The following is a 26,749-nucleotide window of genomic DNA, read 5'->3' on the forward strand; positions in this document are numbered from 1 at the left end:
TTTTTTTAAAAACTCAGAAAAAGTAAAACCTTAAAAGAAAATTGGCCTTATGGGCTGATTACTTATGAAGCTGCAAATAGAAATATGAAATTCCTTTAGTCACGTTATTTCCATGCCTGCAACTTGTTCTCCCTGACTATAAGCATCAAGAAAATCGTGGTCATGGGACAAGGTGTCACATCTCCGCCCTGATCACATTAAACACCCCCCCCCCCCCCCACTGGAAGTCCTGGGTTCACATGATAGATAATCTGTCCCTTGGTGCAGAGCACTATACACGCATAGGAAAGCTGCTGCCACCTTTGGCCGATTCACAAAACGTGCATGGAATAACATCAAACCGACCCTTAGGACCAGGCTGATGGTTTATAAGGCCTGTATAATAAGGCACCTTGCTGTATGGTTGAGAAAAATGGATGACTTACAGCCGTCAAGAGGCTCAACAATTTCCATTTTCACTGGCTGCAGTGCATTATGGGCACATCCTGGCAGGACAAGATCACAAACGCGGCAGTCCTCTACAAGGCAGAGCTCCCAAGTTTGTTAGCGCTCATTGAACAGAGATGGCTTCGTTGGCTCTGACATGCCCACAGGATGGAAAACAGTAGCATACACAATGGTGAGATAGCCGGAGCTAGACAACCAGGACGTTCAAAGCTCTGCTTCAAGGATGCAACTGACACCAATGCCAAAAACGACAACCCACAATGATACTTAGTAGCTTCAGGTGTGGCACTTGTGGCAGAACCTGCCTCTCAAGGATTAGCCTCTTCAACCAACCAAAGGTGCACCATATGAAGACAACCCATCTGAAATTTGTTTTCTATGTAAATCATCTTTTGTAGATTGAAGGATGACAGAAAGAACTAGGTATTGTAAGAATGAATATTAAATATATTTTATGGTTAAACATTTTAGACATTTTACAGCAAGTAATTAAGAAGGCTAATGAAATGCTATCCTTTATTATGAGAGGAATTGAACATAAAAGTAAGGATGTTGTGCTTCAGTTATAGAGGGTATTGGTGAGACCGCACCTCGAATACTGTGTGCAATTTTGGTCTCCTTATTTAAGGAAGGATGTAAATGCATTGGAGGTGGTTCAAAGGAGGTTTACTGGATTGATACCTGGAATGAGCACATTGTCTTATGAGGAAAGGTTGGACAGACTGGGCTCGTTTCCACTGGAGTTTAGAAGAGTGAGGGGTGATGTGATTGAAGTATACAAGATCCTGAACGGCCTCGACAAGATGGATGTTGAAAGGATGTTTCCTCTCGTGGGTGAGTCCAGAACTAGGGGGCACTGTTTTAAAATTAGGGGTTGCCCTTTTAGGACAGAGATGAGGAGAATCTTTTTCTAAGGGTTGTGCGACTTTGGAATTCTCTGCCTCAGAAGGTGATGGAGATGGGGTCATTGAATATTTTTAAGGCAGAGGTAGAGAGATTCTTGTTAGGCAAGGGAGTCAGAAGTTATCAGGGTTAGATGGGAATGTGGAAATCGAAACACAAGATGATCAGCCATGGTCTTATTGAATGGCGGAACAGGCTCAAGGGGCCGAATGGTCTACTCCTGTTCCTATTTCTTATGTTCTTAGACATTGTCCACTGAAGACTGAGAAAAACAGTTCAACTGACATTATAAATAGTCATTTATTTTAGAAAGATAAGTAAAATGACCATCTGTGTTTTTATGTCACATAATAAAAATACAAATTGTCTTGAATACAATAATTTTACAAAACTTGAAATGGTTTAAGAAAACGCCATTCATTTTGTCACAATTGAGAGAGCACTAGGCTTATCTAATAAACATAATAGCAACATTGCAGCACTAATCTCTTGAATATAAAATAAACAGTACTCAATGGTACTTGGAAGCACATTTACTCCTTTCTAATAAATATTAAATGCTTCAAAAACAAAGGCGGGATCAGCTTCCAACAAATCAACTTGCACAGGGAATGACAAATCAATTTGGGTGCAATCCAACAATTATAAGTTTTATAATAATTACTACTGTTGGCGAAGGCCCATTGTTTATACAGATCAGACTTTAATGGTCCACCCACAAAAAGATGAGTCCATTGAAATGCTGTTAGGATGTAAAACATTAATTTTTAAAATTCCTGTCCAAATACAACCTTGCATTTCTGCATGAGCCTGAATTAAATTTGCATCACCAAAAATGCACTTGGATTTTGGAAAACATTTACATTTTCTTCACGAAGGCAACCTTGATGTCTCTGGACAAGAAAACTACATTTTTCCCTTCCTGTCTGTTGTTTCAATTAAGATTTGTTTACTCAAATTTAAAAGCACTTCCGTAAAACAAAGGGATCATGTATGCAAATATAGTTCACTCCACACACTGGCTTAATAGACAGAACCATTCATTTTGGAAAATGTTACAGCAGCACCATTGTAAGACTGCTTGAACTACAATGTGATGAAACAAGAAGCATTGTAAATACAGGACTCCTCAATTTCTGGAATGATGAGTGGCTTGAAATATTGGAGAGTGTTAGCTCCTAAGTGCTAAAAAATACAAAGCTAACCAGTATCAAACTATACATTTAAACTATAGGTTGTATACATTTATTAGCTAAAAAAAAGGGAACCCCACATGTGTAAAACTAGCAACTGAAACCTACTTTTCACAAATAAGCATTTTTTATACAGTATTCATCTTCTATAGGTAGGTTTTCAACTTTAATTTTGTTTAAATTTCAGAAAGCATTAAATTCCTGATTTTCTTGTGGATAAAGACATTGTCTTGTATAGCAATAAATCACAGAGACCTGAAGTTCCCAGATTCAATTCGCAATTGGTGCCAAGTTAACTAATCGCAACTAGAGGTGCTACAAATTAGGAGCATCAGGGTTTCCATTCAGACTGCTATTCAGTGGATTCTAACTGTATGTACTTGTTTGTCAGTCAAGAGCTGTAATGAGTTTGGCTATAAAACTTCCATGGTTGCTGCAGCAGTGAAACAAAGCAAATTTTAAAATAATCAATCCAAGTGAAATTAGGAAGAAAAACATGAGTTTAATTTTCTAGGTGAAGCTAATGTGGAAAACTAACAAAAACTATGTCTTTGATATTTTAAAAATAAAATAGAAAATAGTACCACCATAAGTACATAGTTTACCCTTCAATGTTGCAGTAGATAATAATGCAGTTGACAGGGGCACAGAAAAATAGATCTTTTTGCTAAATGAGTCAAAATTTCTTTCTTTCCTTCACCCTCGCATTAACTTGCTAACTCAGGCTGGGCCCCATAGATGCTAGGAGACCCCAGATATTGCCCAAATGGTCATTCTTCATGTACAAGACAACTGCTGATCATCTATGCGTTTATGAGGCATGACAGCCAATTCCAGTTCTGTCCAAATTCAATACATGTAATTCCATGCAGAACTCACAGGTTAGGAAGGCTAGCTGCTTTTCTTCTTAGGTACGCAGAAGCCATTTGTAAAATCCTTAGCTACTCCAACTAAAGTTAGCTGATTCACCACAGTATAGAGATTATTGGTCATGTGGTTCAGAGGAACATTGTGAAAAGCACTGACCAACTGAATCCAAGGTACATTCCAGGTCTGTTAATTTTCAGGTGAAACTTAGTAAAAAAAAACTAAACAGAAAATAAATTTGTAAAATTATGAATGGGGAATCAATAAAAACTGAAAACAAAGAAGCTTAACAAGTAGGTAACTTATGTCTACAACAATGTGATCATGACTAATGAAACTTATATAATTGACAGTGTTACAAAACTATTTATTTTAACATAGCTATAATTGTAAAGCTTCAGGTCAGAATCACATTTAGCAGGTCAGGTGGTATATAAGTAAAGTACGTTTCAGCACTTTGAGGCTCTCGGCAATGGTTACAGACAATATTCCCTTAGTTGGTTACTCATTAATCTCATAATATATTTGACAGTCATGAAGGATTGCATTGGTTGTGAATACATCCAGGACAACTATGCAAGGTATCATGAATAAAAATGTCACACTCCACACAATAGACGTTCTGGCACGAATTGCAAATGTATACCTGCAAGAAAACAAGGACAGAATCAGAGAGTAATCTCAAAACCATGAAAGCACATTGGCTATGTATCTTCTTCCTCAATACCATGCACCCCATCTCACCTGGAAGATGAAGGGACAAGTAGAAAATTTTATCAAGTCTGTTAAATATTATTTAGCCAGCTACAAAGATGCAGTTTGTGCTCCAATTTTCCACTGGGAAGTATTTAGTTTAAATATGTCACTGGCTCAAAATCCTGGAACTCCCTTTCCAACAGCACTGTGGGTGTTCCTACAACACATGGACTGCAGAGGTTCAAGGAGGCAGCTCACCACCACCTTCTCAAGGGCAATTAGGGATGGGTAATAAATGCTGGCCTAGCCAGCGATGCCCACATCCCATGAGCAAATAAAAAAGTATTCTTTGATTTAATATATCATGGGAGAACCACATGTTTGACAGAATGCTACAGAAATGTCAAGGGCATCACACCTGAACCCTCTCCTGCCATCATCCAATAGCCACCACTCTCTTCTAGCAGCGAATACTGGATAGTGATCAGAAACAGGATGCTTGATCATTTTTTCACCTTCCTGCACCCTTCTCAACCCCCTCCAAAACAACCAACCAGTTGTGATAGAAGTATTTGTATCAGCCATCTGGCTAGTCTGGCTGAGATTAGCTAATTAAACGTCAACTAGGGAATTAATCTGTGGTCTATACATCTTGATTAAGTCGTGTTTGATGTACTTGTCCATAAACACAGTAAATATACTTCATGATTTTTTTTCTTGAACAAGTGACATCTCAATGCTTTATAGTAAGAAAATAGGTTGCTGGGGACTCATCATGTCAATCGATTAACCAACTGGAAAACACCAAATCAAGTAATTTATTTGGTAGGCCTATCTTCAGCAGACTGTCACAATGTCAAGTAGGGACTGGCAAAAAGATTTAAAAGTTCAGTGCTGGACGGGACTTAATGATTTATAGCACATCATAATCCCCTTAAATGCAACATTCTATTTAATTGATTGGAATTATGTTCATCTGGATTTTAAGTAGGTCCCCTAATGGAAAAGCTGAATTTCACCCAGGCAACCCAATATATCAAATCATATTTCACAATAAAATTCAAGTCAGGATCATTACTTTAATAATATAAATGTGTCATTGAAGGGGCAATTTCTTTAGCTCTAATATTAGGTGTGGCTGCAACATTGACAGCATCCACCATCTTCCAAGTTGTGAAGCTGCAATAGTCTTCCAATTATAATACTTACATTTAGATCTTTCAACTCCCCCTGGCAACCTTGACAATACCTGCAAAAAAAAGACAAGAATATGACTTACCCTTTTCTCTGGCAATTTTTCTTCTTTCTATTTCTCCCCTGAAGTCATGGTTCCTTGCTGAAATCTGGTTCTAGGGTACCTTCAGATTACTTTCCTAAATGCCACTTCTCATATGCAAGCCTCAATTGCAAGTGTTGGAAAGATAACAAAGCATGTCAAATATCAAGCCTTTTCTCATTTGCCCCCAGTGTCTATACTCTCTTCCAGCAGAGGTCACTAAAAGGACTTAGATGCAAGAGCTCTGGCTTGTTTCCTCCTTCCTAAGCCAAGAGTACTGAGGCTAATTATGGTGCTTACTCTGCACAAACCAGACATTGTAACTTGGACCTACTTTTTATGTATGGCTCAGTTAATCATTGGATAAACTTTCTCAGCTGCTAGTGGAGGAAAATTCCATTCTTTAAATACACGTTAGTTAGTGTATTGTTAATCTAGAGAATACAAAAACAAATTACAGATTTGCACACTACAGAATGCGCATCATTCAAAGCTATATGAGTAATAACAGATGAAAAGGTCTGGTAGTTCTGTGAAGTATAGGATGTAGAGGCTACAGAAAGAGAAACACAAACTTACACTTTGTGGTCTGATTTCAGTTATTTAATTAAGATCTTACTGTGTTGTACACAAAATAAAGCCTGGTGCACTCCATTAAGAAAAGAATTTAATCTATATCTAGCCTTATTATGCTCCCCAGGTCTTCCCCATAAGCTTCAAAATGAATGATTGCTTTTGAAGTGCAGTTATTGTTGCTATGTGGTAGCTATTGTGTACACAGCCAATTTGCCCATAAGCAACAAATGAATGAACATGTTTTTGATGTATTTGGGGAAGAAATGTTGGCTCTTCTTTGAATAGTGCCATGCGAACATCTACATTTACCTTAACAGAAAGGTGGAGCCACAATTTAACATTTCCTGAAAGACAACACTTATGATAATGCAGTAGCCCCTCAGTAACACGCTGAAGCATCAGATTAGCCTACATGCTCAAATTTCCATTGGGGCTTGACCCTACAACTGCCTGTCTCAGAGGTGAGAGCACTACTGAGATGAGCTATCAAGGGAGCCATACCGACACTATTTCTCTATTGCTCTAATAAAATAAAAATATTTAAAGAACATTCTCTCTAATAAATGAGGGCTGGTTTTAAGAGGGAAACAATATTGAGACTACTTTTCCATTTTTATTGGATGAAAATGTTCTAATCTTTTTCAACTGCACAGTGTCCTTTACATACCTTTCTCCTTGAATCTCCTCTAAGGAAGTTTCTCTGAATGCATCCAATGGAAACAGGTGGTGGTAAGACCTTGCCAAATGAGGTGCAGACACTAGTGTAAGACCTAAGGTAAATGGAAAACAACTTCCAGTTATGGATGGGATGCTGCCTTCAGGTACACTTAATGTATTGTTTGCACAGGCCAACACCAGTTTAAGTACAAAAAGATTATTAGTAATAGTACACAAATATTCAAAAACAATTTCTGCCCCGTAATGTGTAAAATTCACTTTATCAAAATACCATAATTCAAAAAAAAGACAATGGAACACATACGCGCACAGAGCTACAAAACAGATAGCAAAACTATATATTATACATCAGGATAGATTTACAGCTGCACTAGGGCAAGTCTCATACACTGGATTTGTATGTGCATCCTCCTAGAATATAATAGGAAACAGATTAATAAAGAACTGACTTTTCTGTAATCAATGCTGAATCAATGGATTAGGAATTGATCACATATCGCAAAGGTATCCATGAAGCCTGGCTATCTGGCCTACAAAAGACCTTTCAAAGTTAAACGGTAATGTCACAATGAAACAGTTAGTTTGTAACTTTGCTTAGGGCTTATGTACCATTTGGGGTTTTGTTTTGTAATTCTTTATTCATTGCTCTGTGTTCAGATCCCTCCACTCCACTGTTCAACCTACCCTCAGCACCCAAGATCAACCTTGTCAAAGTCACAACAGCTCTTGACCATGACTCACTGCCCCTCCTCAACTTCTCTGCCAATATTGAACACATCAATTTTCTCTGCTGGCATTCCTCCAGTTTATCTGCATGGCAGTGCTTTCCTCAAGTTTTCATTCTTATCTGCCCCAGTGCAGTTAATGAATGCATAATCTTGGATAAACAATATCCTATCCCAACATGGTCATCTGTCGAGTGCCTCAGAGTTCTGCTTTTTGTCCTCTCTTTTTCATCATTTGCTGGTTACTGTTCTCCATATTATCCACAAGTACAGGATTAGCTTCTGCATGTATACTCAAAACCAAGTTCCATCTTCCCACTTGACCGCTCTGAGTGATTTACTCCAGCCTTAGTTTCTATCTCCACACTCTGCCCCTTTGACTCCAAAATTAGTGACTATTTCCCATTTCCTCAGTTCCACAATCTAAACCAAAGTGACTGGTGTACATGATTCTCTCCAAAAACACTTTACTTTGCTATTTATTTCTCTGCCTTCAAACATCTCCTAAAAACTGATCTGTTCAAGTATGCCTTTAAATTTGTAAGTAAAAGTACTCACCACACACTTTGCATTCCACAGGCAGTTCAGCATATTTAGCTCTGCACTGGGGACAATAATATCCACCAAGTGTTAAGACTGGTCCACTGCTGCTATCCAAATGTCTGAAAATACAAGAAGTTAATTAATTAACTTAATAACACAATTACAACCAGTTTACAGCATCAAGTTTGTAAATTTCCAGACCTTAAAGGAAACATGTCTAGACCAGTACAGAGCAAGGGTGGATACAGATTGATGTTCCACTCTGCTCAGTTCCCAATCTAAATCATTGGGGAGAGAGGCATCAAGATGGCATAGCAACATCTCTCTGGGAGGAGGAGGAGTGAGAAAATTTGACCTGGTATCAGGGGGCACTAGCAGCATCTTGAAAGCAGTTTGCCCAAAGTCTCAGCTGCAGAGTTGCTAGGCAAAGTAGAAAATCAAATTACTGAAATAAGGGAGGAAACTGACCCAAAATATATTTTTTAAAATAATGTAAAATAAGAATAACTATTTCTAATAAAGTAAATTATAGAAAATTAGTCTAAGCCAATTGACTAACAAAATCTTCAAAACAATGTTCAACTTCCCGAATCACCATTGTATAGTTAAATGTGCAGCATTAATTTCTTTCAGTGCTAAAAACATACCAAAGATTTGCATAACTGAATCACTTTGGTAAGCTAACTACCAAACTAAGAGTTTGCATTAAATATAAATTCATATAATGTTCCATACTGCTGCAAATCATTAATCATACTTACGCCATGCTGAAACATGGTTTCGCATCCTGATCTGATAAAGATACCATCGTATGCTGGGGGAAACCTTACAACAGAAAAACTCATTATTTTCTTCCTATTCAAGAATCAAAAACATCTCATTTGCAAAGCTAAATACATTTTATCAAGAACCCTGCCTAATCATTAATGCTAATGCCAGTGTAAATGAGAAGTACCATGATCTGCAAAATCAAATGAAAAAGCAAACAGGAAATGTTCTCAGGGATGAAAAAATATAAATTCTCTCTCTGCAAGACAAAATCTAATTATAATAGAAGTCAATTGCTTTGGCAAACTCAATGTATGCACCAACATGCCATTGCACTTGTCAGATTCAAATATTTACTTTATCCACACCCTGAATCCAGAGCTTGGTTGTTGTGTTGTGAATCAACTTTCACAGGATATCAGGCCTGTTGAAATTGTAAGTAGATTTCACTTAGGAATTAGAGGTTTCAGCTGGACAAATATTGAGCTTCTACTGGATTCTGTTTTAACTAAATTAGTAAACTGGAAATGCCTCCTTTAGTTCAGATTGTTTATCTTGTGAACAGCTGAGGCACACAGGCTACGAACATCTCAGGTTTGTTGCCTAATTTTAGATAATTTAGCAGGAATGATACTTGGTCACCATAAAGGGGATCCCTGGCGTAGGCAAGTGAAGTTGACAAGGGCTTCCACTTCTGGCCATTATCCAGTGATCTCTATTGTCATGTGTGAACGTCAGGTAAGGGCTGAATCACATGGTAAGGATATCTAGTCAATATTTACTTTCTAGTATCCTAGAAAAGGCCATTTGTTCTCGAGCGTCAGAACAAACAACTATCCTCAATTAATTTCCTCTCATAAAATGCAACTTCAGCAGTGTATCAAGATGCTGTGTGCTAATCTCTTCTTTGCCTCCACCTATCACTGGCCCTCTATCCAGCTCTACCTGTCCCACTCCCCTTCAACCAGCTTATATTCCACCTCATTTCTATATTTCTTAGTTCTGTTGAAGGGTCACACGGACTCGAAACGTTAACTGTATTCCTCTCCGCAAATGCTGTCAGACCTGCTGAGTTTTTCCAGCTATTTTTGTTTTTGTTGCTGTGTGCTAATGCCTTCCAAGGCCTCACAATAAACTTCACGAGTGTGAAAAAGTGTTATTGATGAAAAGAATTTGCCCAATGAATACTGAATTCCTTGGACTAACACTGGCCTAAAATAGTCTAAAATAAACTGAGATCACTTTTACAGTTACTGCATGCAAAAACAACATTCCAAGGACAAAGAACAAAAAGACTATCATGTATGAAACAGATTAATTGACTAAGAATGTACTTACCCATACGAATAAGAGAACACTCTGAATTGGAGTTGGCAGGTGGAGGTCTCACGTGATAACTAAGCAGCTCTCTAAAATGGCTCTCATCTAAAATAACATGGTATGTACCTATAAAGGGACCACAGAAAAAATAATCACACATTTAAGATGCTACTATTTTGTGAACTAGATTATTTCATTTTTAATCTTGCTTTCCTGGTCTCTTTCAGCTCCACACTAAGTATTAACAAAAGAATTTTTGTCACTGGCACTAAGAATCTGGCGGTAAAAAGTTCATAATATTGACTTCAGTCCCTCACCCTACCTCTGCCTGCCACTTGCCCAGAGTGACACAGCTGTTGCAAGAGTGAAATCATAACCCAGCTTTTACACAGTACATGTGGAACTACATGCTGCTGTATTTTGAGTTTGACACCATAAATACTCGTGTAAAAGTCAATCTTGTGTAAAAGTCAACCCCATGACTTCTGGCCTTAAAAAAATTGAACTTTTCATATACCTTTTGTAAAAGTTGGCCCTGGCTTCTCAGAAATCAAACCCTGTTGAGTATTACTTACTTACTTACCAGCAATTACCATGGTTCATTAATTTAAAGGTACACTCAGGAACCTTTAGGTTTTCCCTCTGCCAATTCTAGTGGCAATCTCCCAGCCAATCGGCAAGACTAGTGTGTACCACACGATCTATCACAATGTCTTCAAGAAAGAACAACGAGCACGCAGCTCAATTTAAAATGAAAGATATAGCATTCGCCGAGAGGACTAATAATTGTGCAGCAGCAAGAGAGTTTAATGTTTGCAAAAAAATAAGAGACTGGAGAAAGACATCAAATAAACTAGAAAAGGTGTTCAAAAATAAATGTGCCAGCAGAGGAAGACCGAGCAAACGGCCTCACCTGGAGAAAGAAAGTAGCAGAATGGGTTAACAAGCATTAGCAAAACAATATTATCACTGCAGAGCCATCTGACTCATCGCTCTCCGAGAAGCAAAGAAAGATGGTATTCCAGAACTCAGTGCCGCATGGTGCACAAGATTCATGAAAAAGCATGATTTGGTACTCTGTCAGAAAACAAAGAGTCTGTCACCTGAACTCGATGAAAAAAAAAATCAAATTGCACCATTTTTCATCCGACTGAGAGAAGGATGCATATTGGCTGGCTTGCATTGCATGTACGGATGAAACACCGATGAACCTCAACATGCCAAAAAAGACCAAGATTGGTGAAAAAACCATCTGTGTAAAGACAATTGGCCACAGGAAGAGAGGGTTCACAGTAGTTCCATCTTGTATGGCGGGTAGCATAAAATTAAAGCTGATAAAGGTGATATTCAAGCGCAAAACTGTCACCAAAGAGAGGTTTCAGAAAGGTGTTATTTTCCTTGTTCACAAGAAAGGCTGGATGAAGATGGATGGACGGTTTCAAGAAATGGATTAAAGAAGCGTGGAATCTGAGACCAAGAAGACTACACAGAAAAAATGTTAGCTCGTCTGGAATTTCTTCAAATCCCACTTTTTCAACAATGAAGTCATGAAGTGAAATCAACCGACACTGACATGGCAGTTATTCCCAGCGGTCTTATATGTGTTGTTTAGCCCTTGGATGTGTGTATAAATAAACCTCTCAAGGACAGTATACAAAAGATTAGGAACAATTGCATGCTGGAAGGTGAAAGACATTCACTAAGGGTGGAAATGTGCTAGTACCCACACTAGCAACTTTATGTCAATGGGTCATAGATGCGTGAAATGAACTTGATCCCAATATTGTCAAAAAATCATTTCTAAGAATATCCTCGATGGTACCAAGGACGATTACTTGTGGAATGATTGTGCTGAATTTACATAGGATTAAAGGAGCAGGAGTAGGCCATTCAGTCCCTCGAGCCTGCTCCACCACTCAAATAGATCATGGCTGATCTACCTCAATGCCATTTTACCATGCTATCCCCATATCCCTTGATTTTATTAGTGTCTAGAAACCTATCGATTTCTGTCACACATACTCGATAACTCAGCTTCTAAAGCCCTCTGGGGTAGAGAATTCCAAAGATTCAACACCCTCTGAATGAAGAAATTCCTCCTCATCTCAGTTTTAAATGGCTTGCCCCTTATTCTGAGACTGTGTCCCCCGGTTCCAGAGCACCCAGCAAGGGGAAACATCCTTTCTACATCTTCCCTCTCTATGCCTTTGAGAATTTTGTAAGTTTCAATGAGATCACCTCTCATTCTCGAAACTCTAAAGAATACAGGCCCTTTCTCCTTAATCTCTGTTCAGAAGACATCCCAGGGATTAGTCTGGTGAATTGCCATTGCACTCCCTTCTATGACAAGTACATCCTTTCTTAGATAAGGGGACCAAAACTGTACACAATACTCCAGATGCAGTCTCACCAAGGCTCTATACAATTGCAGCAAGACATCTTCACTCTTGTACTCTTATCCCCTTGCGATTAAGGCCATACCATTTGCCTTCCTAATTGCTTGATGCACCTTCATGTTAGCTTTCAGTGACTTATGAACAAGGACACCCAGGTCTCTTTGGACATCTACACTTCCCAATCTCTCAACATTTAAGAAATACTCTGCGCCTCTGTTCCTCCTACCAAAATGGATAACCTCACCCTTATCCATATTATATTCCACCTGCCATGTTCTTGCCCACTTACTTAGCCTGTCCAAATCCCCTTGAAGCCTGTTTACATCCTCCCCACCTGGTTTTGGGAAATCTACAAATTTGGAAATATTACATCTAGTTCCACATCCAAATCATTGATATTGATGGAGAACAGCTGGAGCCCCAGTACTGGTCCTTGTGGTTTCCCAGTAGTCACAGCCTGCCAACCTGAGAATGACCCATTTATTCCTACCCTCTGTCTTCTGTTAACCAATCCTCAATCTATGCCAAAATATTACACCCTATCCCATGTGCCCTAATTTTGTTTACTAACCTCCTGTGTGGGACCTTATCAAAAAGCCTTCTGAAAATCCAAAAACACCTCATCCACTGATTCCCCCTTATCTATACTGCCAGTGACATCCTCAAAAAACTCCAACAGGTGTGGCAAACATGATTTCCCTTTCCTAAATCCATGTTGACTATGCCCAATCAGATCATTATTTTCCAGGTGTCCAGTTCTCACATCCTTTTATAATAGATTCTAGTATTTTCCCTGCTATTGACGTCAGGCTTGCAGGTCTGTAGTTTCCCATTTTCTCTCTCCCTCCTTTCTTAAACAATGGGGTTCCATTTGCAACCTCCCAATCTGCAAGTACCATTCCAGAATCTATAGAATTTTGAAAGATGACCAATGCATCCACTATCACTTACCAGTACTAAAACAATGATGATGATGATGGTGATGAAGAAGAGAAAAATTCATATGATGATGATGTTATACAACCATGTCACTGGGACAAATCGGTTGCTAATTCAGGTGGTGATCAGAGTGATTTTGAAGGATTTCAACATTATTGGATATATTTATGTTGTGTTGGATGAAATGTATATAGTTTGTAATGTTATAAAATAAATAAATGTTAGAGAATTAATACAAATTCTTTAGTGTTGTTCATTTTTGCTTTATTCCATTGTGACAGTCTTTTTTGGGACGAAGTCAAGCATGCATCAATCACTCAAAAACATTACCCGTGTAATAGTTGACCCCATGACTTTTGGCTTAAAAAACTGGTCTCAAAAATTTGACTTTTACTTGAGTTTTTACAGTAAATTAATTTCCCGATGGCAATAGTGATTCCAGGTATCAAAGAATTACACGATTAGAATCACAATTAATATTAGATTTACTGATCTGACTGAATATGGGGAAAAATATTTTACATGATTGAACAATTTTAAAAAGTATTTATTGTGCAATACTGACTTAATGGTTTAAAGTTAGTCGATGGTCATTACATGCTAAGTAATTTGCTTAAATATTTCAAGTTAAGCAGTCACAAAAGTAAACCAGAGTATTAGAAAAATTAAAAATGTATTTCCTTTTGCATGGATGAAAGAATCACTATACAAACCAATTTTCAACAAGATTCTACTCCCAAGAAGTCACTTTTGATGGGAGGTAAAACATTCATTCAAACGTAGCTGACAGAATAAATTCACCAGAACTAATTTCTTCACCACATTTACAGATAATTAATAAAACAAGTTCTTTTTATTTTTCCACCAGTTTTTCCCTTCCCTGGTTCTGAAAGGATTGATACCTACACAAAGTTTTCAGTTACCTTTCACTATCCTGCCTATATATGAGCCCAAACAGTGAGCTTTGGCAGACTATTTGAGCACATGGGACATCATAGCTGAGCCCAATTCTCTAATTACCTAATATTCAGACACACATTTTAAACTAAGGGCTCTAGATATCAATGAAAAGCAGGAAACCATCCCAAATTTCCTCTTCTTAAATGAAGAGCATGGATAACAATTGTAATGCACTTCCAACTGCCTGGCTGCAATCAGGTAAGTCAGCACAGGCCAAAGATCAAACTTAGGAAACTCTTGGTCTATATTGTTCAGCCACTTGCTGTCTTAACGACTGAGAGATTAGGTGAGATTTAAAGAAATCTTTAAGAAATGTTTCTCATTTTCTTTTCTAACTCTAACAAGATGAATCGGATTGTTCAGGTTACCTACCACCAGTCTCGCGGGTGAGAACAGTGCAAACTCGAACTTCTGCCGACAGACCAATCACAGACACTCTGATTTTAGCAGTCTTCAAGCACTTCATAAAGTAAAAAAAAATGTTGGATTAGCATTACTGTTATCAAAAACCTTAAAATACTGCAATGAAAATCTAACAAATTAGAGCAATATTTCTCATCTCCATTTTTCTGCCGGTTCTTTTTCTTCTCAAGGCATTGACTTTTTGCTGAGGTGCCAACCACCCTCCATAATAGTCCTTGTTCATGTGTAAAAAAGCAAGCTATTCAACTGCAGTGAAGGTCAAAGTTTAGCAAAAACCATTCCCCCTCACCACCCACGTCTGCAACTTGCAGCAAAGGTATGCCGGATAGCAATCAGGGGTAGAAACCCTGCTTGATTTTATCCTTCATGATCCATGGCATTCAAGCCAAACGTAGCATCTCTTCCATCATCCCAGACGAGATCACTAACTCAGCACAAAACAAGCAACCAGGCCTCTTGAGAATTCCACTTGTTGAATCAGCCATAGAATGAAAAAATATTTCAATTGCATCTCCGCCAGCTTCTAAAGAGCCATTCCCGGCTTTTTCCCCACATCGCTGTATTTCGAAATGACAACAGTCCACCTTAGGTTGAGAACAGGAACAATGGGGGGTGAATTTTATGTTGCTCAGTGATGGGCGGGAGTCCAACAAGGAGTGGGTGGATCTTGCCCCTGCCTTTGAAAGGCACCCGATAATGCGTCTTTTCTCCAATTAGTGGGCCCCCAGCTGGACACTGGCCAACTGCAGTGAGAAACCGTGGGCAGCATGACCCATCAGCAATGCAAGGCGAGCTGTTCGGGGTGGGGGGGGCGAGGGGTGGGGTGGGGGGGGCAGGCTGTGAACCCGAAGTCGGTCACGTCTACCCTTTTAAAGGCACCCCTGACACAGGACTGTGCAGCACAAATCATACTTTAGAGGCTGAAGATTTTTGGAGGAAACCATTTAAATTCTTTGAAGGATTGCAGCAGGTAAGAGCTTGATTTTACATGTGGATTAATTTATATGCTAGTAGTGAATCATTCAGGACTCGCCAGGGAGGAAAGGACATTTAAGTGCAGCTGACCCATTCCCCTTATGAGTAGCAAGTGTCTAGGAAAAGACTCAAATTCAATCCTTTATCTTTCTTTGTTTCTCCACAGACAGAGTCGAGAATGGGACACCAGCTGCTGAGGGTTCCAGACCCTGGATGGCCCCACAGTTTGATGGCGACTCCCTGCAAGTCTTCTCTAAGCTTTGAGATGGGTAGGAGGTCCTCATTCCATAATACGGGAAGAGGAGACCTCCCAGCCAGACAAAAATCAGCCTGGATGGAGGTCGTAGCAGAGGTAACCTGTTAGCTGGCAAGGAAGATTGAGCCAACTCAATGTTGGCCCCGACAAAGTACATGCTGACCACACATTTGAAGATATGATTGAAGCACAACATTGCAATGACTATGTCCTTTTTCATTTCCAGGAGAAGGCGGTGCACTATGAGAGGAAAAGGGCCAGAACTGGAGGTTGTAATCCTAACCTGCCCATCTTCACCCCGCTACAGGAGTTGTTCCTGGAACTAGACGCCCACCACTGGATCTGATCCATTGGCTGAGGCAGTAAAGGAAGTCCCCGGGGTGGTGAGATCCCAAGGGATCTTAGCTCAATCCTGCAAACTGTGCTTCAGGAGGGGTGGGGGCAACTGTCATGGAAACTGAGGAGTCTGTCAGGAAGGTGGTATTGATGGATTTGGTCTGTGGAGGCTTGCACAATTCAGGGAGCATGGTGTGTGAATGTGGAAGGGTCTAAGGTTCAAATACTGCCTACCATCTCCTAAATGTTGCCAGTGTGTGCTCTGAAGAAGCTAGTCTCTCTGAACTCACCTCAAATATTGATGATGCCCCTCATTCTCCTTGTTTTTGTTTCCCCTAGAGAGCAAACATCAGCAGCAGCAGCCACCTGCCCCAAGGGACCCTCACTAACCTCCGAGGATGACGGCTGAGCCTCAGAGGGCACAGCGTCACATCTCCTTGCCTCACACCCAGCATCAGCTCAGATGCACGCACCTTGGTGGAAATGAGTGATCCAGCTGTAAGAGATCCACACGCTAGTGAGCGCACATCACTGTCGCAAGACAAGTTGTCAGAAAACAAGATGAAGCAGGCCTCTGGCAATTGGAGGAGTCTTAGGGGCCACCTAGATGCCAAGCCCCATCAGATGAAGAGTCTCTGGAGTCATCCGTTAGATACTAGACGTACAGCTCAAGGTGCGTGGAGATGTGGCACATTCCAGAGGGGTTGCACGCACTGGCACGGGTCCTTGCAGGCCATGAGCACTGCGATCACCCACTTTACAGAACACATGGATTCCTCCGTTGAAGGTCAAGGAGTGCCAAACACAGCAGTTCACTAATGGGATACAGAGCACGTGTGCTGACCTACATTCCATCGCCTTGTCTTGGAGCTTGGGGGCCCAGAGGCCAAGAGAAAGGGACAAAGAGCTTGGAATCACATCCAGGACCTGGTTCCTGTCAGGAAAGCAGAGGGCCAAATGGGCCTCACAGCAGCAGATGGGCAGCTGCTGCCGCCTTTGGGGGGCATCTCTCTGGGTGCTTCTGATGGGGGCAGCCTCTCCTCCATACCTCTGCCATTGATATAGAAGCCTCCGAGTGCCACAGCGACAGGTGAGCCTCCCGCCATTGTGCAGAAGACTCCCACAACGTCGGGTCCTCACAACCTCAGGCGACCAGAGGACGCACGCCAAAGGGCCACAAGGGTTGGCAGCCTGTCTCCAGCACAGATTGCAGTGAGTGGGGGGGGAGCACCACACTGTAGCACCTGGAAAAGATGTAAGAAACCACCTCATTAATCACACATGGGTTCACAGTGGTAATTTTGCATATGTCACTTTGGACTAATGCGGTTTTCTCATGTTACTAAACGAGTGTTCTTTGAACATGATGTTCGGGCTGCACTGATGCATTCGGTGTGTGATGTGATGGTTTTGATTCGGATGGACTAAATGGTGTTAAGGGAGCTTGTGTTCATGTAGGTCCCTCTTCATGGCATTATTTGTTGATTCTATGTTAGCAGATGCGACCCCTGTGTTCATGAGAGACAAGAAGGTGGGAAGGGCCAGGGTGTTGGTGTGTTGCAGACATATCGCTAATGGAACCTTATCATAATTAGTGCATCTCTGTCAGCCTGCCATCCAGATCCTCCTGCAGACCGCCATACACACCTGGCTGACATAGCTTCCCCCACTCTTCATCAGAGTCGTCAGAGGGTGGGGCTCTCCACGAAATTGTCATCTGCCAGGGCTTCCCCTCACTGCAGGGCCAGGTTGTGCAGCGCATACCATGTCCATTAGTGACACTCTTTCAGGTGCATATTGCAGAGCGCCGGCTGGTCGGTCTAGACAACGGAATCCCATTTTGAGTAAACCAATGATTTGCACATCCTGATGGATGAGTGGCTCTCATTGTATCTCCTCTCAGCCTCTGTCCTCGGGTTTAGTACTGGCTTCATCAGCTATTTCCTAAGAAGGTATCCAAAGCTTGGCTTCTTGAACATTTGTGGCACTTAGGAAGTATGTAGGTGTTGTGGCTGCTGCCTGGAAAGCATGTGCAAACCTTCATGATGCATCGCCTGTGGTTGTATATCAGCTATACTTTTAAGGGAATGATATCCCTTTCTGTTTATGAATGACCCCAGCTATCCAGAAGGCGCTTTATTGGCCACATGCGTGCACCTATGGAAAACCAGCAATGCTGTAAAAGCCTCTAGCTTTTTCAGCCTGACTGGCATTGTCATCAGTAAATGAAATAAATTCATGTGCACACCTGAACAGGACATCAGCCACTACCTTGATGCAGTGGTGGGCAGCCAGCTGCAAGATCCCACACAGGTCTCCAGCTGAGGTCTAGAAGGGCCCTGTGATGAAAAAAATCAGGGTCACTGTGACCTTTGAGGCCTCAGGCATCAGGTGCCCATCTACACAATTGGATGCAATGTAGGCAGCCAGCATGTCATGGATTGCTGTGACTGTCTCCCTGGACAACTGGAGTCTTCAGAGGCACTGCTGCTCTGTCATCTGTATGTCATTCTTGTCCGGTAGACTCTATTGCAGGATACTGCCTTCTCCTCCGTCTGCCTCCCCTCATCTGGCCCCTGCGCTGCAGCAGATTTCCCACCTTTTCTGGACTACAGGGTGCACCTGTCCCTGGCCACCTACCCTCCTTTTCTTCCTCACTGGATGCACGATTTTCATTTGGGAACAGTGATGTTCAGCACAATCCTGTACTGCAAAATGTTGATTTTTGACCCCTTCCTTCAGGAAAAGCCCTGATACAGTGTTAAAATGAATGAAAATCCTAACTACCATCACCAGCAGGGTCTCCCAGCCCTGTTCTGCTGAAGTCAGCCATAGTCCTGCTTGCAGCCTTGATGCCACCTTTGCAACACTTACTGATAAAAAACGTAACTCCCACTGACTATGTTTCCTGTGCACCCACTGCATTATGGTGTGGGCAATGCAAAATTGTGGCCATAAGCTTCATTAGCAAGCTTAATAGCTTATTAATTTAGTTTTTAGTGGACGGGGTGCCGACTTTGGTGCCGCCCGACTTCCGTATTATGGCAGACTGACATGTTGATGTCGGGTTCACTACCAGACATCATGAAGTAGATTTAATACATGCATGGAATGGCAGTAGTCCGATTTCTGCACGTAAAATTCACCCCCGGATCTTCTAAGAGAAGTGGAAAAGTAGCTCAGGTTGATTCACCCTCCAATTTTCTTTCTAGTCATTTGGTAGTACAGAAAAGTATTGCTGAAAAGAGAGACAAATTGTTTAATTTTTTGAAGCTTTTTGTCTTGTACTCATCAAGACAATTCACAAGAAAATAACAATGCAAGGGGAAACAACATATTTACACTGTATGAGGAGAGAGTGCTAATTGGTTGGTAAGTGGGCTCTGATTGGGAGAGGCATTGCCATAGAGAATTCACCAGTGGATGGTGATTGACAGTTAACTGCTAAGAGTTATTTTAAATTTAAAGCAGGCAGCTGGACTCTGATTGGATTGTTAGGTTCTTGATTGGATTGTTAGGTTCTTGATTGGTATGGGGGTCAAAGGTTACGGGGAGAAGGCGGGAGAATGGGGTTGAGAAACTTATCAGCCATGATTGAATGGCGGAGCAGACTCGATGGGCCGAATGGCCTAATTTCTGCTCCTATGTCTTATGGTCTTATAGTTAAGACATTGCCATGGGGGAATGAACCAGCAAATGGCTGTCACTCACTTTGTTTAGCTGAAACAGGCTCAATGTAAGTACATGTTCTTTCTATCTGCAAAGAACAGGGCCCTGTGTATTAATATATGTAGCTTCCAGTACACGCAAATGTACCACACTGCAACCCCGACTGACAATCTTAAATTCATTGTCAGCGTAATTCTTAGTACATTGAGGATTATTAAGCAAATGTTGTCCAGTCACAGAATCACATTTCTGTGTTTTGAGCTTTGCAAGCACGGGTTGGTTGGGTATGGTATTTTTTTGATTTGTTCTGTTCATGCTGCTATATTGCTTCAATAGTTGACCGCACCACAAACAGTACCCGTTTGAAACACATCTGCACCAAAACCTCACTCATGTGTAAGTGGTTTGGCAACACAATTAACGATGCCACTAAACATGTCTCAAATCTCTCTGACCATGTACCCTCAGAAAGTGAGGTGTTTATTCTTGCGCATGGTTTCAATTTTGGTGTGCCTTCATCCCAAATCAAACAGGAAGAGGTATTTTCAGAGTTTGAACTCCTCTACTCCCAACTATCCCGCCACAAACCAGCGCCCACTGAAGATGCTGAATCCTTGAAAACGCGCCTAGCTGATCTAGCACATGCATATTGCGGGATTCTGAACAACCTGTCTGATTTCCACAGGCAACGCAAATGTCTTACAGCGTTGCGAGGACATAAGCCAACCTGGACATACACATCAGTAAATCTGACAAAGGGGCGGGAATAGTCATCCTTAACAAGCGTTATTATATCAACAAAATTCACACCATTCTTAATAACGATTCAAATGCGTGTCCATTGGACCTGCTGCTCAACTTTACCGGACAGCCTTGCTCAAAAGCAAGCTGAAATAAAAACGCTTGCTGGACATGTGTAAGAGCAATGAGCTGCCACGTGATTTTTATGACAGGGTTCATCATCATGGCTCGTTGCATCTGCATATGCATGGGCTGCCCAAGACACACAAAAGTGATGTCCCTTTATGCCCTATCTTACTTATGACCGGTTTTGCACAGCATGAATTGGCCAAATGGTTGGGCGAAATGTTGCAACCAGTTTTGAGCACGTTTTGCAGATACACAGTTAAAGACTCCTTCACATTTGCAAAGACCATACAGGACTTGCATATCGATAGCAATGCTGTGTCCACGTGCTTATTTGACACTGCTAGTCTATTCACCAATGTTCCACTTAAGGAAGGCATAAATACTTGCGCTGCAGCGCAATAGCATGGCAATCTAGGCAAACCACTATTGCGTGAATCAGTATTCATTGAACTTATGAACTCAGCAACTCACGCAGTTGAGTTCAGTTTTAATGACACCGTGTATGCCCAAATAGATGGTGTTGCCATGGAATCCCCTCTGGGCCCAGCTCTCGCAAACATCTTTGTTGGGTTCCATGATAAACGAGTCTTCGATGGAATAACACCTAACCTCCTACCTTTTGCATGTTTCCTATATGTGGATGATATATGTTTGAAATATTTAAATCCGCAGCTGCATGGAACAATTTTCTTGCATGTCTTAATGGACTCCAAATTCACCTTTGAAATGGAGCAGTCAAATGAAATCCATTTTCATGACGTTCTGATTGAGATATCTGCCAGGGGGCACTCTATCACAGTCTACCGCAAGCCTACCTTCACTGGTCAATACATGCGTTGGACTCTTACAGATCCGTGCGCTATAAAATTGGCCTTATTGGCAACCTAATAAAAAGGGTGCAAGACATTTGCTCACCATGCAAGCTTGATGCTGAAATAGGGCACATCAAAGACATCCTGTGGGATAATGGCTGCCCTGATCAGATCACTTCACACTGTATATTGCCCAAACTCACGAACAGACCTAAGGCTATCACTTCGGGCCCTGAAAAGTACCCAGTTGACCTTAGGTTACCCTGGAAGGGCAAGGTATCTCAAAAATTTGAGCAACAGGTGAAACTAGCTGTTGCTGCTACTATGTGGTAGCAACACAAATGGTATTCACCACTAAGAGGATGCTGCCGTCAAGCCAAAAAAGATGTTCTGCCTATCACACAAATGAGTAATGCGATATATGAATTTCAATGCCAGTGTGATGCTAGGTATGTAGGCCGTACGTCCCAAAGACTGGAAGATCCTACCAAACAGCACTTCCCTTCCACTGTCTGCAACAGAAAGGCATGGACCATACCCAACCAGCCCATGCTTGCAAAACTCAAAACACAGTGTCCAACATGAGATACGATTCCGCGATTGGACATGTGCTAAATAATCCTCAGTGTATTAAGAATTACACTGACAACCAATTTAAGATAGTCAGTCAGGCTTGCAGTGTGACACATTTGCGTGTACTGGAAGCTACATATGTTAATACACAGGGCCCTGCTCTTTGCAGACAGAAAGAACATGTACACACAATGCACCTGTTTCATTTAAATAAAATAAGTGATAGCCATTCGCTGGTTCATTCCCCATGGCAATGTCTTGACTAATCAGAGTCAAGCTGCCTGGTTTAAATTTCAAACAATGCTTGGCAGTTAACTGTCAGTCACCATTACAGGTTATTCTCCATGACAATGCCGCTACCAGAGTCCACTTGCCAACCAATCAGCACTCTCTTCTCATACAGTATAAATATGCTGTTTCCCCTGACATTGGTATTATCTTGCGAATTGTCCTGATAAGTGCAAGATGAAAAACTTCGACAAAAAAAAGTCTATTTTTTCAGCAATATTCAATTTTCTTTCTATTCAGTTGTTCTGTGAAAATGTCCAACCCAGCTAATCACTTCCCCCAAATAACACTTACCAACGGGGAATATGTCATATGGAGAATCTAAATCAGGAGCCCAGGTTCTGGGATGCCAAGGCACAAGAACTAGTTAACTCCCACACACACACACACACACACGAACCACCAAGCCAGGTACACATGGGTTACTTCTACCTCTTAGGAACAAAATATATGAAGCATTTACCTTAATAAGGTCATAAATGTTGGATGGGTCACATGTAGTAAGACTGCTAAAAATGACAAGTATTTCACGACTGGTGTGTCCTGGCATGTGCCTTTTGGGGAGAAAAATTAAAACTAAGATGATGTCATCTGTACTGATCTAGTCCAAAATCTTGTAAAAAATACAGCTCAAACCATCTCAGGTGAAAAAACAACATGCAAACAGGAATAAAACAGAAAAACGAAAGGCGAGGGATGGGGAGAGGACTAGAAATCAAAAAGCTGTTAAACTTCCAAAAACACTTACTTCAAAGTCTCCATGGCCAAGGTGAGTGAATTGTAAAGTGAAGGTTCTCCACTGCATGGCACACCTACAGCTTTCTTCAAAGCTTCTCTATGCTTCTTTGGATTTCCTAATGCAAAAACAATGACAAAATCATAGCCTCAATGCTATGGATTAGAAAACTTGTATGTCTCAAATAAACAAAATATTGAAATTTGTATACTGCTTTGGTATAAAGTTTTATGAGAAGCTGCATGGTATCAGTGAATCCAACTGGTCCAATAGGAACATCAGACTTAAAGTAAATTTCTGCTGAGTTAAAACATTAACATAATGGAAGTAGCCCTGGAAGATAACCTGCTCAACTCATTTTCTTTTTAAATGAAACATGTGTCTACTGTGTATGGTAGATGCCGTTACGATCCCCATGGTGGAACCGTAAACCATAATAACCAAATTTACCAAACGACCCCAAAATGAATTACCAACAAGGCTTCACTTTTTCTAATTTTTACTTTAAAACAAATCAGGACAAACAAATTAAACATGAAATAACAGGCAAGTGATAGTTCAAAGAAAAAGGTAAACACAACAAAGATAAGTCTTACGCGACCTCAAGCACCCACATCATTCCCCACAAAATGTCGCACCACGTGCAATTCTGTCTTTCCAACTCCAACCCTCGAGTCGCATTCACTGGCAGGCATATTCCATCTGGGGTCCCCAGATACGGTTAGCACTGACACGGCGCATGTCTACCAACACTCTCTCACTCAGGTCACGTCAGTCTTGATGGTGTAACTTTCCAAAGTTTCTTTTCAATCGACCACAAACAACATGTGTTCCACAATCTTGTCCTCTGATACAATCTCTCAACTCTTTCGCATTCAGTCCCTTTTAGCTTGCTTGTACATCACTGCCCCAAGAGCTTCAGGAATTTTATTTTTCTGCTTACTGCCAAACAGAAAACTGACCTTTTTTTTTTTATAAAGAGCTTTGCTGGCTTCTCCTCACAAATTCTGTGTTCCTCTTCCTGTCTCAGTCTTCTTTCTCTTTGTGTCTGCATCTTTGTGCTGATCAGCTTCATCCCCAGCTCTCCTGTTTGTGGCTGTTTTGTGTCTGGCCACACCACTTCTGTCTTAACTTCCTTCCTGTTGGTACTGCTTCCAGATCAAGCGTTGCCAGGTCACATGGACCAGTATTTATTATCCAAGAAAATGACAATTGATCCCTTTACATTTGATGCAAACTCTCCAGAATATTTGTTGGAATTTGGAACGTTGTTGGAACGTTTAGAAACATTTACAGACTCCACAAACATTTTTTTAAAATTACAAATTTTCCTTAATGTGCTGCTTTCAGGTCAAAAGGATTCACAATACCACTTTATGTAATTTTTCCTAATAACTTTGTGACAGCGCACAAATGCACTACACATTATCAAATTTGAAGAAATAATTGGAAGCAAAATGATCCTAGGAATACACATGAGAGCTGACCAAATTGGACATAGATCTTACTGAAACACTGTATAATTATGAGTTCACTTGATTGCTATGCAATCCGCTAATATTATTCGCGAGGCATATTTCAAAAATTCCATTCACAAAGTAGGCAGGGAAATGGAAAAATGCTCAAGATTAGATGAGGCGAGTTCTAGGTCTTTCGGCTCTTCAGCAAGATTTTAAATCTAATTTTACAATGGGCAGGATTTTCTTGTGGGATTCTGAACCCCGGCATTAAACTCAAATGGTGGTCAGAAAATCCCCCTTCGATCAGCCTCAATAGGCCTTTAACTTCCTTAATAGGCTACCCACTGCTTGCAGGTGGGTAGTCCTGCTGCTCTGGCCTCTGGGAAAATGATCTGGTGCAGGATGGAGCAAGAGAACTGGCATGCAGACCAGCAATGCAAAATTATTGGGTGGGGCGGGGGGTAAAAATCTTACAATGCTACGTAGTTGATTTTACACTTCATATAATTAATTCTTCAGTACTATCTTAAAATATGAAACACATAAGAATAAACTACATTACCTGCGAGTTCAGTAAGTTTTTCTGCCCTTTTGTTTTTTGTAGTAACGATACCAATCTAAAAATAAAAACAAAATATTGCAATTAGTAATTGACAATATTTTGCTGCCAAGAAAAACATGCAACACATATAACTGGAACACCAGTGCAGCACAGAGGGTGCTGTGTATGAAATGCAAAAGGTTAGCATGCAGGTGCAGCAAGTAATTAAGAAGGCAAATGGAATTTTGGCCTGTATTGCTAGGGGGTTGGAGTTTAAAATTAGGGAAGTCTTGTTACAACTGTACAGGGTGTTGGTGAGGCCACACTTGGAGTACTGTGTACAGTTTTAGTCCCCGTATTTAAGAAAGGGTATACTGGCACTGGGGGCAGTTCAAAAGAGATTCACTAGGCTGATTCCTGGGATGAAGGGGTTGACTTATCAAGAATGGCTAAACAGGTTAGGCCTTTATTCATTAGAGTTTAGAAGAATGAAGGGTGATCTTATTGAAACATACAAGATTCTGAGGGGGCTTGATAGGGTAGATGTTGAGAAGATGTTTCCACTCGTGGGGGAATCTCAAACTAGGGGACATAGTTACAGAACAAGGGGGCCCTCATTTAAAACTGAGATGTAAAGGAATTTCTTCTCTCAGAGGGTAGTGAATGCCTGGAATTCTCTAGTCCAGAGAGTTATGGAGGCTAGATCACTGCAAGTATTTAAAGAGGAGGTAGGTAGATTTTTGAAATATCGGGGACTTGAGGGCTATGAGGGGCTGGCACGAAAGAGGGGTTGAAGCCTGGGGAAGATCAGCCATGATCTTATTGAATCATGCAGGGAAAGCTTGAGGGGCCAAATGGCCTACTCCTGCTACTATTTCTTATGTAAGACCCTTGTCCAAAGGCTCATAGGGAATAAACTACTGCTGGGCCCATAATGTAAGGCAAAGGACCCTATAATACAATTAATTCCACTGATCAGGGTGATTTAAGTTAAGTGAAACAAAATTCGGAATGATACATATTTGTTCCACAAATTGTGCTTCTGTTAGAATGCACAAGAGAAAATTACACTAATAGTCCAATGCACATTCATTAGAAAGGTACCAGGAATAAGAGAATATAGTTCTGATGAGGGCCATGAAAAGCCGAAGACTGCATTCACACAACTAAGAGGATTAAGGGGATCAGATAGAAATAAAAACTTGCATTTACATAGTGCCTGTCATGACTTTCTGGCATCCCAAAGCATGCTACAGCCAACAAAATACGTTTGAACTGTTACAAAGAAATAATGCAGGGAAATGCAGTAACCAGTTAATGTACAGCAAGGTCCCACAAAATGATTAGATAAGATGTTTTTATTCATATGGGTTGAGGAATAGGTATTGACCTACATATCAAGAGAGATCCCCTGATCCTCTTGGAATAGTACCATATTTAGCATACAGCTGAGACAGCAGACAGAACCTCCATTTAAAGTTTCACCAAAAAAATTCCAATAGGGAAATACTCCCTTCAATACT

At 40.8% G+C, this 26,749-nt stretch overlaps 1 protein-coding gene across 3 annotated transcripts in view; it reads right to left on the reverse strand.

Moving 5' to 3' along the window:
- Positions 1-1,631: 1,631 nt before the first annotated feature.
- Positions 1,632-26,749, reverse strand: part of gtf2h2 (general transcription factor IIH, polypeptide 2) — a 38,617-nt gene continuing 13,499 nt past the window's right edge. For all 3 annotated transcript variants that reach the window (XM_078564296.1, XM_078564278.1, XM_078564286.1), the window contains 10 exons: positions 25,248-25,302; positions 23,238-23,343; positions 22,953-23,043; positions 14,660-14,747; positions 10,011-10,118; positions 8,666-8,729; positions 7,920-8,023; positions 6,626-6,728; positions 5,316-5,355; positions 1,632-4,056 (listed from right to left, as the gene is read on the reverse strand). In XM_078564296.1, the coding sequence (XP_078420422.1) occupies positions 3,943-4,056; positions 5,316-5,355; positions 6,626-6,728; positions 7,920-8,023; positions 8,666-8,729; positions 10,011-10,118; positions 14,660-14,747; positions 22,953-23,043; positions 23,238-23,343; positions 25,248-25,302 (873 nt within the window). In that variant the 3' untranslated portion in view covers positions 1,632-3,942. The remainder of the gene's footprint in view (positions 4,057-5,315; positions 5,356-6,625; positions 6,729-7,919; positions 8,024-8,665; positions 8,730-10,010; positions 10,119-14,659; positions 14,748-22,952; positions 23,044-23,237; positions 23,344-25,247; positions 25,303-26,749) is intronic.

This window comes from Cetorhinus maximus, chromosome 2 (assembly GCF_964194155.1).
Source record: "Cetorhinus maximus chromosome 2, sCetMax3.hap1.1, whole genome shotgun sequence".
Taxonomy (NCBI): Eukaryota; Metazoa; Chordata; class Chondrichthyes; order Lamniformes; family Cetorhinidae; genus Cetorhinus; species Cetorhinus maximus.